General features: G+C 35.7%; 1 protein-coding gene across 15 annotated transcripts in view; it reads left to right on the forward strand.

The window, feature by feature from the left end:
* MARCHF1 (membrane associated ring-CH-type finger 1) overlaps nt 1-18488 on the forward strand; it is a 236623-nt gene that overhangs the window by 183931 nt on the left and 34204 nt on the right. For 8 of the 15 annotated variants that reach the window (XM_030491810.1, XM_030491809.1, XM_030491815.1 and 5 more), the window contains 4 exons: nt 2197-2247; nt 2795-2836; nt 15169-15248; nt 15527-17093. In XM_030491810.1, the coding sequence (XP_030347670.1) occupies nt 2197-2247; nt 2795-2836; nt 15169-15248; nt 15527-16382 (1029 nt within the window). In that variant the 3' untranslated portion in view covers nt 16383-17093. Of the gene's footprint in view, nt 1-2196; nt 2248-2794; nt 2837-15168; nt 15249-15526; nt 17094-18488 lie in introns of those variants that run through there. The other 7 variants (XM_030491821.1, XM_030491818.1, XM_030491817.1 and 4 more) reach the window with 3 other exon arrangements.

Below are 18488 nucleotides of genomic sequence, written 5' to 3' on the forward strand. Positions count from 1 at the left end.
AAAAGCCTAGAGAGCTGTAGTCAGGAAACAGATTTTGAAAAATTAATCTCGAATGACAGATTGCTAAAAGAAAGTAAGTTAGAGTTCAGAGTTCACTACACTGTCAGAAAATACAAAATATTTCTTTAGTCCAAGTGATGAAGGATGAAGATTGCATGGTTTTAGTAGAGAGTTTCTCAGCTACGATTGCCATTCATATGAATTAATTTCATGGGTCCGTAACTTCTATTATTTTGAGGTCAAAGCAGAGCTGCTCTGAATGCTGACCCAGTATATCCAAAGTGTATTTTCTATAGATATAAAAGAAGACATTTGAAACTTTGTATATTTAATGCTGTCTAGAAAGGATAAGCAATTATTAATTTATTACTGAAGCTACAGTGGATAATATATCACAGAAGTAATATTTGAAGCATAGAATACTTCAGGTGAGAAGGAATCATTAGATTCACTTCTCTGTTCAATTCAGAGCCAACCTCAAGGATGTGATGTAATAAATGAGTGTATAATTTGAAGAATTTTTTTTGTGGGTTTTTTAATTCTTCCTAAAAAAGAAGGAACTCTGACACACAAACTTGAAGGTGGTTAAGTCCTGAGAATTAGCCAGTATGATAGAATCAAAAGGAGAATGATGTATGGTCAGGGAGTGCAGCAATGCTGTTCTTTTGAGGGCAAGAGTCTATTGCGTGTCTTAGCGCTAGTGAAGGCAAAGTAAAACGAGAGATAGTTCAGTATATTAATATTTTCAATGCAAAAAATTGATGGTGCTGAGGGATGGAATACAAACATAAACTACCTAAAGTCTGAAGGGAGATGCAATAGTAGATGAAACAACAAGTAGTTTTGAAACTATTTTTTGTATGTGTATGCTTACTGGGGTTGAGATTAGAGCAGCTTTTTAGAGATAAAAATGGCAAAGTCTTTTTTTGCTAAACGTTTGCTGACAAATTGCCTAAGGTTTGGGGGTGGGGGTGGGGGTGTCATTTTTGCCATTGCAAAACTGTCATGTGCTACAATTTATTGGGGAAATACTAATTTCTAGACTAGACATGCACATTAATGGAGCAGGAAATTTAGCCTTTTTTAACTGGTAGCTTTTGTATTTTTCTGTAGTTATTTAAATAAAGGATGAGGAGAGGTGGGTCATAGTCAAGTTGAAAGTCTTTTATGGACATGTATGCATGAAATTATTAATGCAGGTGTCTGCGTGCCACAGCAATGCATGCATTGCAAATTAAGCTGCACAGGTGGAAGGTCTACTTCGGGGTTTGTACCTGTTTGTACCTGTTCCCCCAAGTAAGTTGTCTAACAAACTTGCACAAAAGGTACCTAGTTCAAACTCTTCTAGGTAAAAATCGGTCTTGTTTATATGACTATTTCACCTGAGTGTTTGAATCTACATTCTCAGTGTTGAGAAAAATATTTCCATGACCTACTTAAGATGTGTGCATTTACCAAGGGGGTGAGCACTGTTTCTGAAATATCTTTTACCTTTTCAATGTAAATGAAGCTGTACCTGGAGAAGTTTAAATAGTGAACAAATTATTGAACAACTGCTTTACTTCCTCTTTTGGGTTACCAGAAAAAAAGTAATTCTGCTATAGAAACATAGCTGTTCAACATATACTTTATTTACGCAGGATTTCAGCCTATGGTGTTGGTTTGTATGTTTTCACATGAGTGAGAGGGGATGTGGGGGTAGGTGTTAAATTGAACTACATCTATGACTGGTTACAGTTTGTTGTTCTCAGAACATGCCTGGCCAGGAAGTCATGTAATACCATTTTAATTTTCCTGAAAGGAGGAATTCAACTTTTTAAGCAGGGTTGTGTGCAGTGTAACTAGGTGGTTTTTATTGTTTGTCATGAAACATTCCTCTTCATACAAGAATCCTCAGTTTTCGTGAGAAGCTGTAATGATACAATAATCTTTCACTCAAAATGTTGTTAAAAAACCCTGCAAAATAAACCATCAGGAATTAAGTGCTAACATTAATTTTTTACAGAACTTTTTTCAACATTTACTGATGTAATTTGCATGAATCTTGTAATGGTTTATTTGTTGAGCTGTCTTCCATTGTCCAGTCAGTAGCCATACTGAAGAAAAATAGAGGAAGTGAAACTGCATGCACTCACAGTCACAAAAGGTAGAATTCAAATGACATAACTTTCTTCATCTTTTAATTTTGTTTTCCAGAATGACAAATCCCCAGGGCGTTCCACAAGTCGATCAAGTAGCATTTCAAAGGTGTGTGAAATCTATTTCCTTTGTGTAGAATTTAAAGAAAACAGAGTTTGTCAAATGTAATACAGTGCTTTATTCCATTTAACCACATATGTATATTCTAATGTTATACACATCAGATTTGAGGTTTTTGCTGCCTAACATGATGATTACCGTGTATACATCTTAAAGTATAAATATACAATTAGGAATTACTGTAATATGTATAATAATAAGCAATAAATGACAGTTGCACTTTATTCACCTGCTTTCCACAACTGCTTAATCATATATTAGCACTTTGGCTTAAGATAGAATTACTGCTGGATTTTTGTCCTCCCCAACCCAAATAATAACAACTGTAATGTGTAGAGCTATGAATGTGTCATCATTTTGGATTGAATTCCGAATTCCTTTTACAGGGATTTATGATTCACCGAAGCCAGAACTTTATATCTAGATGCTTTTTAGTTTCTAGGAAACAGAAGGGAAACTTTAAGAAAAGGCAAAATACGATTTGTACTGGAGTTCTTCAGTTTTAACCACCTTTTTTTCTGCATTTTTGGTTCAGGTGTGTCTGAAATCTATGCCAAAAAGCCAGGATATACAGGAGGTAAAAGATAAAAACTTAATAACTGTTTGAATCCCAGCCTAGGCTTCTGCTACTATGTATTATGTTTGTATCTAAAGATTAAATATTTTGCATTCAGTGCAAGCACAGTATCCTTAAGCCCCTTCCCCATAATATTATTGTCTGTGGGGTACACACTGTAAAACTGTTTTCTTCTCAGAGCCATAAAAAAATCCCAACTGTGATTTTTTAATTAAAGAAATGTTATGTTGTGTTATAGGTATATGTTACGTTCTGCTTTTTTACATTAAGAAGGAAAAAAATGCAGGAAAAAAAGGTGTAGAATATATTCAACCTCTTGTAGGATATGGCTGAATCTCTTCCTGATTTGTTGCCTATTTTTAAAAAGGATATACATATATACTTACAAGCTTGATCACAGTGAATTGTATGGTTTATTTTCACTAAGAGTTATAAATGCGTGACTAAGTTACAATTCCTATCAATCTATGTTGCTTTGATACTACTTTTTCTGCTTTTTCTGAGTCAGTTGCATGGGCTACACAGTGACAAAGCATAAATATATTCACTGACATGAGAAACATGGCAGTGTTTAGCATTTATTTTTAAGTGAATTCTGAAGAAATCAGTATAGATGCTTATTGGAAAGGAGTACTTGCACATTTTAAAGTAGTAAGTTAAAAAACAAGGGCTTCAGGCATGCACTTAATCTTTTTCTGATGTACAGCATCATTTATTCTTTTGGATAAATTTTTCTATGTGAAGCTGTCTGCCAGTAAAGCTTTTCAAATGCTGGAACAGATTTGAATGGAAATCCAGTTTCCAGTTTGACATCTGATTCAAAATGCTTTTTTTGTAAAACAGGAGGGTATATATGTGTGTATATACAGAAGAGCAAACACCTGACTTTTCAGGTTAGTATTACATGGCACGAAGTAATACTAACAAATATTGCACCTCAAAACAAGATTGGAAGCTTCTAGGTGATGTAAACTACATACCAAAGGCAAGCTTTGAGCTCTGTGCAGTGCCAAATCCTGCACACAATAAAAATTTCAATAAAAAGTAGAAAGTCTTTATCTAAAAACAGAAATTACAGTAATTGAAACATCATCTTTTACTGCCTTCATTTGCCAATATGAATAAGCTAAACCAGGTCAAATAAATAGTTACTTTTTAATAGTTACTGCGTATTGTGTGTGCCACCCTTGGTTGTATACGGAGCTCCTGCCCTAGAGCAGAGTAGATGCTCCCTGATATCACTGAATTTTGTACCACCCTATTTGTGAAAAGAAATCTAGCAAAGATTCTGCAGATAGAGATTCATATTTCATAATGCTCGTAAGTTGTTTATTCAGAGAGGACACCTGAGGTTTGCAGTGTATGCTTGGGCAATTTTACTTACTAGGCATGTTAACTCTGAATTACACAGTATTACAGATTAAACTGAATTGTTGAATATTGAATATGTGTTATCTAGACATAATGAGAAGGAATGGCTTTGGTTTGTTTGTTATTTACCAGAGGCCAGTTAGTATATACGTATTCAGTCTATAGATTTTAAAATCAAACATTCCCTAGAGGGACCAGGGTGGAAATCAACAATCCAATTTTACCACTAACTTTTGCTGTCTGTTGAGAGTGCAAGTTTCTGGTAAGAATTTCAGTAATAAACTATTTTAGGCTAATGAAAGGACAAAATTTAAAATATTTAAATATGATTTCAATATGAAATTATTTTTGAACTCTACCGTAATACATGTTACTAAGTAAAAACAATGGCTGGCCAATATGTTTCTGTATATGTACTAATTTAAAATTAAGCCATCTGGAATATTTACAAATGCTTTTCATGTAATTATAAAATTATGTAGCTCTACCCATGAATTTTTTTATTTTTTGTTTTTACATGTATAGTGGAATATTTTATCACTGTGGCAGGAGTAAGGCAAAATTCTACACTTTCATGCTGTTAACCTGACACAGGGCAGAATCAATTACTGTTTTATTTGTGGGCAAGAGTACATGAACAGTGAAAACTAAGTGTAGCAGGGCTATAGCTCCCACTGCCCCTGTAAGACACTATGCTTTACCCCACCTGCCCTTAGCCCTCCAGTGCCATACCTGCGCCATTTCAGTCAGTGGGGAGGAGGGAGAGCATTTGCTCAAACTAATTTGCTGATCCCTCTCTGGGTTCTTTTCCAGCTTATTACAGTGACCTTAAATATCCAGTTCTTAAGGTAGCCACTGAGTTAATTGCAGGTGTTTGAAAGTAATATAGCATTATTTTGTACTCTCATTCTTCCATACTGTGCCCAATTCTGTCTGCCTGTTTCCTGGTACTCCTGACTGACAGCCAGGGAATGTCCATCTACGACATTCATTCATTCACTTCAGCCTATACATCAATAAAACTGCCTTGAGAATCCAAGAGCAACTACTTCAGTTGGTTTTCCAAGCAGAGGCAATTAGGAAAATGTATCTGTGTCTGATTTCTGCTGCCTTACCAGTAATAACATAGATTTTTCCTGTAGAATCAGTAAATCAATAAACAGGTCTTCTTTGCCTTCTGCTCTGCTAGCACTGGGAGTAATAGCTCATACTTGGGACTGACCTGCATTTCATAGTATCTCATAGTGACAAAGTGGAGCCTTGGTTGCTAACTATGGCTTTCAAAACCTATCTATTGTAATACATATAAATAAATACATAGAAGTATTGAAAATATGAGTTTTGAACCAGCCTTGCTGTTTTCTAGTTATTATCATACTTTTAACTGTTAGACTTTCACACCCGTTTTCCATGGTGTAGGAGAGACAACTTTATTATTTTTTCTAAATGATAGTCTTGTGCAGTGTTCTGGATTTCAGAATTAATATCATCTTATCTGGGTGTGTTTAAAATCTAATAAATTAAAAACTTGACCTTGTTCATAACCTATTTTCCACTGCTTAGTTCTGTGCACTATAGATTTTTTTTGTTAAACTTGTTATGTCTTCCTAAAAATGTGTGTAATTTATGAGGAAAGCTAGTCTGAGAAGGATCGGGTGGATTCATTTCTTTCTGTTATGGTTAATCAGTGGAACAAATTGTGTGTTCAAATTACCGTAGAGGTTATGCTTATATGTGTTTCTGAAGCTGCATGGTTATGTTAAAATGGTTTCTGGAAGAAACATTTCTAACACATTGTAATTATCTTTCTGCATGTTAATTATGCTTCAAGAGCTCCTTAGAGAAGGATGCTCTCTCAGCAGTAAGACTTGAAATTCTCTTATGGTAACTTTGGCCTTATTTTTCAGTGCAGAGAAACTCAGGCTTCGAGTAAATTGCCTGATTTCTGTTTTGGCTCAATTGCTTCCAAAAAGCCTGGAGCAGGTGTTAGAACACTTTTTGTTTACAAGTCTCTGAAGCATCCATCTAATAAAATTCCGTTGAGTAACATTAGGCAGAGTTGGGGGGATTGTTTTGGAATATTCTATGTGATAATATTCATTGGTCTAATTTAGAAATATGAAAAATGACAGAGAAAAGAAAGAAGGAAATAATTGATTTTACTATATCTTTATGCAATTTCTGTACTCATTTCTTGTGTCAGGTTCGACTCCTTTTGGTAAGATACAAATCAAAAGCAAAAGACACCGGCATGTCAAGATAGTGCCACTAATTTTTTTAGATGAAAAATTTATTGTTGCCAGTGATTGATTGTTGATTTGAGGTACTCAATTTGTGATTTCAAAATATATTTCACAAACTGAATATTAATTTATGCAGTATGTAATACAATGTTTTATCCTTCTGAATCATAAAATTCCATTTAATCTCTTCCAATAAACTGAACCTTCTTTCACATGGGTTTTGATATTCTCTTAATTTTCATCCTCTCCCAGTATGAGGTGAATATATGGAGCCCTGTATCACAATTTGGGTGATTTACACAACATAAAGCAGAACTCAGTATTATACACTATGCATTTTTTTAATGGGTAGAGATACCACCATGTCTTTGGCAATGATATCAACAGAGAATGCATAATATCATCTGTCTGAATTATTGTAAGCACAAATGATAGGTTTTATGGTGGAAAAAGCATAAAGGAACTTACTTAGAATGTTCTTTTAAAAGAAATTCATATCATCAGCTTTCATAGCCTGAGAAAGGATTGCAGCATCTCCAAGACACCTTTTGTATGAATCCGAAAGGGCAGTTGCATGACCCTTTGCATTTTGCTACAGGGGACTGCAGTGCTATAAGTTGATTCATGTTTGTTATTCTTATTGGTCTTTTCCTATTACAGTTCTCTTCCAGGCTGATAGGTTTTGTGGTTTCGGTTTGTGGTTTTTTTGTTTTCAAAGAAAGAACCACGTAGCTTTTAGATTACCGTAGTGAGCAACTGAGAGAAAACTTTAGAGCTTTCAAAACAGAAAATAAACCAAGAAAAAAATAAGTCCTTGCTCTTGTAAACTGTAAAATGTCAGCCTTTGAAACTGCTGTTACAGTGAATAATACCATATATACAAAACCAGTATTAAAATACAAGTGTAAATGTTACATTACTCATCTAAATGATTCTTGCTCATAAAAAGAATCATTAATATCAAAGGTGAAGACTAACCAGGCACTTCACTCTCATTTGCTATAAAAAAACAACAGCACAAAGTAAACAAGTTCATGAAAAGTGTTTGGTTTATCAAAACATAAAGCTGGGAAAGGCAAAAAAATAGAACTAGATACAATGGCATAATAACTATTGCTGCACTTTTTTTCTCCTAAGTGTAAAAGTTTGTTTTCTTTGTCTAGTGAATACCTTGTGGCTTGTTCCTACAATTTATTAGTTATTTACAGTAAGTAAGTTTAACAAAAAGCATCTAAGTGTCTAATTTATCTAAGTCTGCCTGAAATTTAAACTTCTAAATAAAATTGCATTAAATCTATCTCAGTTCCAGGTGACAACCATTAGAAAACAATACATTTTCAATTTATTCTTGGATACACTTGACCTATTTTAAACTTGGGTTGTAATGAGAGGAAATACATACAAAATACAATTTTATATCTACAACAATACATATAATTATACATATTCTGTTTTACTAAATCACAATTCTTACCAACAGTGTATTCTAAGTATATCTAAATGTGCCACAATGACACATCCAGACAAAATGGCATATATGTTTGAAATGTGTTAAATACCACAAACTTTGTATTTATACAAGCTTACTTAGCATGTAATGCCCATATAGAAATTCCATTTTTTTAAAGACATTGTGTTGTCACAGATTTCAGTCCTATCCTATGATATGCAATACCATACAGGAGAAGCAGCTTTGATTTGTTTTTCGGTAAACATGATATGTAACTTATTACATCTCCTTATTATTCAGTTTTCAATAAAAACTATGATCTGTAACATACCAGCTCCGTATATACTCCTGGAAATTTTTATATGGCATTTATTTTTTTGCCGTGCCACTCAGAAGCACATTTCAAGTGTTTGTCCTAAAAAGAATGAAATTAAGAAAACTGTATTTCTACAGTGATTGGATATGGTGTCTCACATTTTTTTGTAATGATGCATTGTCAGGGTTTCACTGTCTTTTAGCTTAGTCATTTCAATATTTCTTCAGCTCTTTTGCTGGTTTTGTGCTGTAAACACAGAAGGATTAGGTTTCTCTCATCCTTAGAACTGGAATAAATAGGCATCAAATACACGACAGAGTTGTTCAAATATAATAATGATATCCTCACAGATGGGATTTTATCCAGTCTGTCTCCTGCATAGCCCAAACAAAGTATACTGTGAGTGTATGCACTCACATACATTGCTTATGGCACACACATAGATGGCAGGAGTGGCAGGAGAATGGCAGGAATGTCATATGATTGAAAGCTGCTTGGTTTATAGAAACATTGTGAGGCTTTAAGTCTTGCAGATAGAGGGATATGTGAAAACAGATGCCCTCTTTGGAGGAGAAAGTCTAAATTATGTTCTCTCAATACTGATACTGACTGCCTTTAGAACTAACATACTGTTATCCAGTACCAAAGAAAATGCATGTTTTGTGTTTCACCTTTCCTGCAGGCTAAATTTGGATTTAGCTTCTTCCAGACAGTCAAAAGCTGCTGGTCTTAGGTCTCTTCACCTTTTGTATCAAGACCAGCACATCCTTTGTTTCAAGTGCCTACATCTCTGTAATTTTTTTAAGAACTGCAAAACGTTTTTACTAAGAAAGTGATAATACCTAGAAAGATGCATCTTTGAAGAGAATCTTGAATCAAAAATATTGCATTGCTGCGGTACAAACTTTTACAAACTGTAATCCATCTGTTAATTCAAAGTTTAGCTAGCAGTGCTTCTACATCTAGAGAAATAGTGGATTTTTTTACTGGAACTTGTACCTTTAAAATAAAGATTAACATAGATCAGTAAAGAGAAAAGAAATCCAAAAGTTTATCAAATCTACAAATCAAAGTTGTAATTGCCTTTCATTTTTTAAATAGTAGGATAGATTTGCCACTTGCTATTTTGATTTTACTTCGATGGAAAGTAAACCTGCTTTAGTGATTTAGATCTCAAACCATTTTATAACAGAATAATACTTTCAAAAGTGCTGAATGGTATTGCTCAGCAGAATCATAAGGATATTTCCTTTCTGTCCTTTGTATTACTTTTCCCTTTATTCCTTCTTTTCAGAAGCAAGGGGAAGGAGGACAGAAGAGAAAGAAAAAGTCTGGGGAAGAAACATGCAAGGAATAATTAAAAAAAAAAAATATGTGAAAGAAAATGTAACATAAATTGAGTTACCAATTAATTTACTGTTGCTGTAAAGCTGTCAATCAGATTATAAGAACTTTGAGCACAAAGCAGGAACTCTGTCATAAAGAACCAAAAAAATAAAAAACAAACAAAAACAACCAAGAAAAACCTCAAAAAACAACAACAAAAAAACACACCAAGAACCCTCCTTTAACCAAACCCCTTTGCATATGTTTCAGTTGCCATCAAGACACACTTTATAAATACACCTGGCTTGGCTCATTTCTACTGTGTTTTTGATCTTTTTAGACCTGAGAAACTATCCAAATAAAAGTTTATAAAGATAGATGTTTTCCATAAAAAGTTGCATTGTTTACAAAGCAGAGTTTTTCAGATGAAAATACACAGACTGGATCTCCTGCTGAGCTTATTGCCAGGCAAAATGCTCTAATCTTCTAAGGTATCCATTCCTTGGTGTGCCATTATTTTAATAGGATAGTTTCAGCTTTTTAACTGTACTGGCTGGTGAGATCTGGAGGATTCTGTGGTGCGTCACTGCCAATAAAGCCTACTTAGTAGGAGAATAAAAGCATTATTCATGTTCCCTGTCTGCCCTATTATCCCTCAATTTTCTGCACCTTTCTACTTAAGCAGTATTGTAAGCTGAGCAGCTTTTAGAAATGCCTCTGGCCTTCCTTATTCAGCATTAGAGAAGCGTTAGAGGATTCATTAGCCTTTCTGGTAACATCTGTGAGGCCATTTTTTATGAGCTGTCCTTTACATCTGGTTTGTTAGTTTAAAGCTGAACTCCATATATGAATGCTTTGCATTTGTGGAATGTGTTTTTACTCAGCTTTTCGGTTAGGTCAAAGTAGAGCCCTTCTCTCTTTTTAAGAAAAGCACAACTTTACTTGTACTTGGACTAGTTTTAACAAGCAGCATTAAGCAATATTCAGTGAGGATTCTAATTTCTAGTTATTATCTGGAATATTCTGTAAGATTCTGAACACCAATGTAAAGGCAATCTTGATTTGAAATTCTTACTATTTTCATCAGTTGAATTTCATTCTGTCCCCCATTTCTGTCTTTGCTGCAGTCTTTTAACATGGACACGTGTGTGATACTGAAGTCTGCTTGTGTCAGATAAATGATTATCATCTTGCTTGTCCTGAAAACTTTGTATTTACAAGTATTCTGTTTGAAAAGCATAATATCAACTCCTGTTGAACATATCAAAAGTAATTATGGATAAGTGCCCTGTCATGTCTGTTAATTGAATTGCATATCCTTGACAAGAAGGTTCATCAAAACTGGCCAAGAGAGCAGAAGATGGTGACAGGGGAATCTCTCTTAACTAACAATGTTTTTGAAATGCCAAACTTAATCAGCTGGAGTTGGCATTATCCCTCACACCTCTTTCTTGTGTCAGTGGCATAGAGAAATGAGCTGCCTTGCTTATAAATGAATTGTTAAACAGCTTTATTTTGAATTGCCATGTTTAATTATGCTGCTGATATAATTTGCTATGATAGAATTAGTACAATGCTAGTTTAGTTTTCCCATTCAGATGAACTGTGCAATATAGCTGTCTGAAGTAGTCATACATTCAAGGAATATTGTTGTTTTAAAAAATCCTTATTCTGCCTGCTAAGTGGAATTGAGTCCACAGCAGCACTCTGATTCCTCTACTCAATAAATACAGTATCTCAAAATATTCGGTGTGCTAAATAGCAGTATAACAGTGGGATAGCAATTATAGCAATAAGATCTGTGTGCTTGATACTGTTTCCGACATCTGTTGCATATAAATTCCCAAAAAAGCTGGACTGATATGATGTGAGCAGAATATATTCATATGATCATGTTTTGGTTTTTCAGATATGACTTTAAAATAAACTTGATACCACTTAATAGATTTTGTATTTTGTTACTAAAACTAGCCGTAAAGATGATTAAAAATGAAAGAAAGCTTATATTATGATCAGGGATGATGGATCAGTGTTGTGTGGCATCACACTACTGCAGAGACTCCAAGGTAACACCGACTGAACAAACATGGAACTTGTTCAGTTCTTGGTTAGGTTCATCAGCCCAGTCTGCTGCTCAGAGGAAGCAAAATGCAGCACTGATAAAACTGTATCCCTTCTAGGATCTAACCTGGAACTTCCATATAGCTGTATGCTGTGCTCTGTAAACACAACACCTGACTAAATGCTACTTTAGGTGTCTTCACGGTGAGACTGAACTTAAGAAAATAAGTATTTAAAAAATAAATAAATAAATTTGTTTGGGATGTATAACTTGTAGGCGAGATGGCTAAGAGGGAATATTACTGAAAGAAATGAGGTAAGCCCAGAACCAGTGCTGGCAGCAGAAAGCAGGTGCAGTTTATGCTGTCAGAACATGGGCAGGATGACAAAGCAAAGTGGTTTTGGGGTAAAGGTCTGAAACAAGCTTCCAGCTGAGTTGGAATTTGCAAGTTTTTAAGAACAGCTTGACGAACTGTGAATTAGTATATTCATATGGTATGTGGTAGCAGGAACAGACCTGATGTTAACAGGTCCTTCCACTCCTATTTCATTTACAGAGATAAGACGGGAATTATTTACAAAATAAGGCCCTCCGCTAACTGGGAGGTCCATAACTAAACATCAGATAATGAATATCAGGAGCACGAACTTTCCTGGTTTTAGAAATCACTTCATCAGTTCATCTTCATTTCCCCAACACTGGACGTGTTAAAGATTTAGCCAGACGGGTTACTGGGCCATCTTGTCTAGACTGTGCTTTTGCCAAGAAAGGTGGGACCAGATGCTCCTTGATGTCCCTTCCTAATTGGTATTCTATGCATCTAGGATTTAACCATTAAAAGCTACTTTAGAGTAGATAAAAATCAAAATTTGTATTTAAAAGTTGTAGAAATCTATTCAATGAAACTTGCTCACAGATAAGGATCTGAATTATCTTGTGCATAACTTGGCATGTTGGAGTTTTCTTGCTTTGTTTTTGAAGACTGAAGTGGTGCATAGGCTTTTTGCCTGCCCAAATGTCAGGTTTGCTCCAATAGGCATTAGACAAACAAGCAAAAAGTATTCTTTTTTCTGTTTTTTTAAAAAAAATTGATGTAAATTATTTTAGAAGGAAATAAACCTTCCTCTGAGTTATGTGCAACTAAACATAACATCATTATGCCAGTGCAGGGGAACTAGCAAGTAAATTTGACTGAGCAAGGCTGAAACAGTCCAGACCTCTTTACAGCTGAGAGCGAAATGTAGGATTTAAGCAATCAAACTGGTAATGTAATTTTTATTTAAAAATAATTAGATTTCCACCTGTCTCCAGTCCCAAATAGTAAGTGTAAAAGCTTTTAAAGGAATTTGTTTTAATTTTTGGCTTGATTTCAGTCCTCTGAAGTAATGTCTAGCTGACTTCCTACCTTAATAGCTGTTGAAAGTTTCTTGAACTTGTGCAGACCTACTGTGCAGTTACTGGACCAGCTTAGTCATTCTTCTTATTCTTTCAAAGGGTATAATAAATGCTTGTGGTAAGGTGTTATAAAACTTGTGTTTACAGCGTGGGGATGACCTGACCACTTAAGATTGAGCTGAACCCCTGTAGTACACAGATCCTGAAAGAAGCAATGGTAAGAGTCCTGCAGCTGTCAGGGGAAAAAGAAATGGAAGCTAGGCACAAAGGATGGATTTGGGAGTCCACATTTTACTATAGGGCTGGATTTTTTTATCAGTCCTTCACCTGCAGTTTAGTCTGGAGGAATGTGTTTTCACACAGCAGCAGCATGTAGCCCAACAATGTGGCTTGTGCTGATGTCTACATCTTTCCTCATTAAGTAGCTTAATTTGTGCCTAATCACTTAAAACTAATCTCAGAGGCTGAAGTGATTATATACCCAACCATACATGTACCATCTGTTTCTAATATGTATGTAAGAAAAAATCATATTCCTTCATGGTACATGCAATTGAAATGTTGCTTTTGTAGAAGAAGAGATATTAAATACAATTTCTGTCACTGATACTTGTTCTTTTTTCCAGCATTAGACTGCATGTAGACATACTAAAGTTCCTTCTCTGTCTGGTGGGTTCAGGCATTGAAATACCATTTGAACATAAGGATTGTGTCCAAAAATGCTATCGATTTAATTTCTTGTGTTGGCTTAGTTATCATACCTCTGAGTTTCATTTCATGGAACTAGTAGTAAAGAATTAGTAATATTTTTGGTGTTGTGATATTAATCAAGAGGTAAAAAGTATTACTTGAATTCCGAAAGCTGTAAGATTGTTTTCATGCAAAAGCACCATTCTTAAGTGTCAGATGATATCCCATTAAAAACAAAAATGCATGTATAGGTGACTGGTGTTTCCAAAAGATCCATGCATGAAATACAATGGGCGGAACCCTGGATAAAAGTGAAGTGTCAGCAGGTACTTGCTGTATTTATTTATTTTTACTTGTACTATTAATTTTAAAACTGACACCACAAAAATGTCTGTGAGAGAAATAATTTTTATTATGGACTCTACACATGACTGAATTTGATTTACTAGTAAAAAAGCTTAGAGTGACAGCCTTTACATCTTTTTATTATTTGTACTTTGTATGAATGCTTAACAGTCATTCTTCCCTTGCATCTGGTGTGTTATCTTGTGTAATTCTTAGGCTTATAGCATTTTGTCTCCATTTGGTAGTGGTGCTCATAATGGGGTAGGGTTGCATACTAAAAGATACTGTTATTATCAGCTGAAGAAAAGTTATAGCCTCAAGAATTATTTGTATGGAACGTTCTTCCCACAATATTGTACATCATGAGTGATCCTGAATCCCAAAGCCCTTGGTTGAAATTTGGATTCCATACAGCTATGCTGCCAGTAGATTGCAAGGCAGATTGAAGTGGTTTGCTGTTAACACCATCAGAATGTGTTTTCAGTGGAAGTATTGAGCAACTGAGCCTACAATTTGTAGCAACAACCTTACAAGCAAAATGTCACATGTGTTTTATATCTCTCCTGCTGTTTGAGAATATGATCAGCTCTGTAGAGATGTAGTCTGCACTTTGGTCTTCTCAGGCTCATCAGTTTAATATTTTTCAGCTCTTCTAGAAGATCTGATTGCCTTGAAAACCTTTTAAAACACACTTTAATTTTTGTGCTGTTCTGTCAGTCCACTCAACATAGGTTAGTTTTGTTCTCTTCATCACTCAGCATAATTTAAATGCACTTCACTCCATTTTGAAAGGAATCATCATGGTTGTTTGATTGCATGAAATAAAAACGTCGTTTCCCATCAGACATTCAAAACCCAAATGAAAATTTAAATGTTGAAAGCTGCTTCCTCAAACAGTGACAAAAAGTAGTCATGAGCGAATGAGAGCTGAAGCACTTCAGTCATATTTAGTTCCACAAATAGGTTTCACTTTTGGTCAGGCTTCCTGTATTTTGTGAGCTTGCATGTGTTCAGCAATGCGCTATGAACAGCAGCAACAGTTACTTTAATTTTTTATTCATGTGGCAAAGCAGTAAAATATCTGTAATGTATTTCATGGAAAAAGATTCCAAACTGTCTAACTTCTTTCAACAGGCAAGCAGTCCTACAACAGGAACAGCTCCCAGGAGTCAGTCACGGTTGTCTGTCTGCCCTTCCACTCAGGACATTTGTAGGTATGTGCTGAGAAAAATATACTCTAATCTGGTTGATACTTGTTAGTTAGTTTTATTAAATTATATGTAGCTCTTGCTTCTGCGTAACACTACTCATAATTTACATAGACTTTAATTTTCTTTTGATCTCTTTTTGTTTTGGTTGTGTTTTTGCTTTTCAGTCTCATGTTTTTCTATTAAAATTTATGTTTGCATTTTCATCTTTTTTTTTGTGATTTCTCTCCTTCCACCCACCCTTACCATTTCCATCCCTTTCCTTTGCTTACTGCTTTGTCTAGATCTACTACCTTGCATGATTTGTCAGAAGATGAGCTTGAGCATGCAACCCCTGTCATGGTGTTGACCCCTTCTAACAGGGAGTCTGGTAAGAAACAAGTAAAACGAAGGTTTAGGCGGAAAAGAGAGACTGGAGACAATGGTGAGCATACGGAAAAGCAAGGAAAAGGGAAAGACTGTAAATTGCATCCTGAGCCTGTGAGGTCCAGTTGGAATGCATCTGATTCATCATCATCTTCGGATGAGAGTCAGTGGGCTCAGGCTAGGAGGAGAGCAAGAGAAAAGGCCAGAATACCCAGGAGAGGGAGAAGGAATACTAGATCATGCATTAACCAGGATGGGTCCTCAAGCAATAACGCTGTTGAACTTGTCACTTTGGGGACAGTGGGGAAAAACAAGCAAGAGGTATCTGACCCTGAGAATCCTACTTTAAATCACCGCCGAAGAAGGGTTCCAAGGCTAAAGGAATCACAGTCTTCAGTGTCATCTCAGGAAGCAAGGATTTCCTCAAGAAAATGCGGGAAAAGCAAAGGAAAGAGCTACTACAGAGATCAGCACCCTGCATCTTTCCTTAGACACAGTAAAGATTTGAAGGACTGTTTTGCAGAGGCAGGCTCTGGGAGTGATGCTCTGGCAGTCCCTGATAATGGAGCACCTGCTGGGACAGGGCCCAGTGTGACTGATGCGGTTCAGAAGCCTCCAGTGTTGTATGATGACTTGTCTGATGATTTAGAAGTATGCAGGTTAGTCCTTAATAAGAAAGATTTAACATTCTTAAGAGGAGTTTCACACTGCCATGTATTGAGTGCCCTTCTCTTGACTGCTTTCTGTCACTGTTTCTCGCTAATAAATTGCTAAGCAGACCACAAGAAATAACACAGAAGCCTTTGCTACAGAGAAGTTAGTGTATCTCAAGCTGAAGATATACTTCCCTAATTTAAAACCAGTAATCCTACAAGCGAACTAAATTTTTTCTGTGCTCCATTTTTCTTCAGGAAGATAGACACTCTGTGTCCTGTGGCAGAGTATTACTATGTTTTAAATCTCCAGCCAGAGGCAAAGAATGAGGCAGAGTTCCAGATAGCTCAGTACAATGGGATATGGAGTTTTTCCTCTTTAGGCGATCAGTTCAAATCCAGCTTTGGTCCCACTTTGTCATTTTTCATTGACTTACATGGAATAAATTTATGGTCTTGATTCAGTGTCCTCTAGAACTGCCATTATCACAGCAAGCTGATGGTTGGTGCCTACAAAACACTCTTTCCAGTAAGGCATAAGTTGTACAAGACTTTGCACTGCTGAGCAGCTCTGCACTGTGAATGTGTAGAGGCTCTTAGTTTGATACCCATGACGAGGATTAGAATGATACAAAGGATGAGTGGGCAGAATAAGCATTAAAATAGGGTTTGGAAAAGAAAAGGCAGCACCAGCAATTCTCTTTGGTTCTGAAGTTCAAGCTTCTGACATTCTGATACCCCTGGCATGATGCATGCAATCAGAAGGTGGTATTTTCCTCTGGAAATGAGAGAGCAAGCTGGCCCATTCTGAGCAAAAGTCTAAATTTGGACAGCTGGGTGGTCTTGAGTTACTTAATGTAGTGGTAAATGAAAATGCGCCATCCCGTAAGTTTAACAGAACAGAAACAAGGGGTTTTTGGGGTTGTTGGTTTGGTTTTTTTTTTTCCCTCTCCAAACTTGTGAGGCAGCATTCACTTTCATCTACAAAGTATAAAAAGAGGATCAGGCTTAGTTTCTTTATAATGGTAACCCAAAACTTCTCACTTACCTTTGCTGGGAAGAAATTTGCATTGAAATGTAAACACAGTCAGAATGAGGAAGTTCACAATGCCACATCATGCAGTTTCACAGTATATTTCAACCTAGTAACGCACTACAAATATCCTAGTTTTAAAAAGGAAAAAGATGACATGTAGGCATGGTTCCCTTTCACAGCAGTAGATACAAGCCATAGCTAATACAGCTAGGGCTATGCACTCCTTGTAACACTTGCCAAGCAAGAAGGGACATTTCAGTTGTCTGACCATTGTCAGTCATAATAATTTAAGACTCTTCAGACTAAAGTCCTGCTGTATTTGCACATCAGTTTGTTTATCAGGATCATACTGCTGGCTTAGGACCTCTTCATCTTACACAAATACAAAGAAACAGCAGCAGTGGTAACAGTGTTATACATTTTTTAAGCACTTCAAGTATGTCTACATGGCATGATGCAGAGATGTGCACAGATAACTACTTTAGCAATTTCAGAGTTGTCTTAAATTTCTGAATCACCAAGCCTGCATATGTTCAAGATTCAGAGTAAGAGGCACTGAGTAATAGGCACAGTATGTATATAATAGGGCCATTTAATGATTATTAAGAATATGAGCTACCCAAAATCTGAAATAAATTATCTCAGCATGGGTCTTTATAAGGGCTTAACTATACAGTGTTAATAAAAAAGAGAAAGTAAAGTCAAAGTTTTGTAATTGTTTCATGTAGGTTAATCCTAATAGTTCCGAAAGTCCCCAGACTTAGACTTTGCTTTCAGATGGAAAGTGGACTCTAGTCTTTTATATCTTCTCAACCCATTTGATTTTATTATAAATATTCAGGCACTTTTTGTAAGACTTGAAGCTTAGTTCAAGGGTAGACTTTCTGGATGTGCGTGCAAACTTTTCTACTAGGCTCTTTTTCAGAAGAGGAAGGTTGAAAATGTTTGAGAGGTATGTGTCCCTATGCTCACTATCAGTGGAGATGCTCTTTGAACAACTAGAATTAAACTCAACACAGTTGGTAACTTGGCCTGTTGTGCAAAATTTGTCAAGAAAGTCATAACTCATTTTTCTTCATGTCAGGGATAATGATTTTTTGTTGTTGTTGCCATTAGTAGGTGTATCACAGCAATGATAATACATCTAGTAAAAACATTTTAAAAATCAAAAGCATGTTATTTTTTCATAAT

This window comes from Strigops habroptila, chromosome 7 (genome assembly GCF_004027225.2).
Source record: "Strigops habroptila isolate Jane chromosome 7, bStrHab1.2.pri, whole genome shotgun sequence".
NCBI lineage: Eukaryota > Metazoa > Chordata > Aves > Psittaciformes > Psittacidae > Strigops > Strigops habroptila.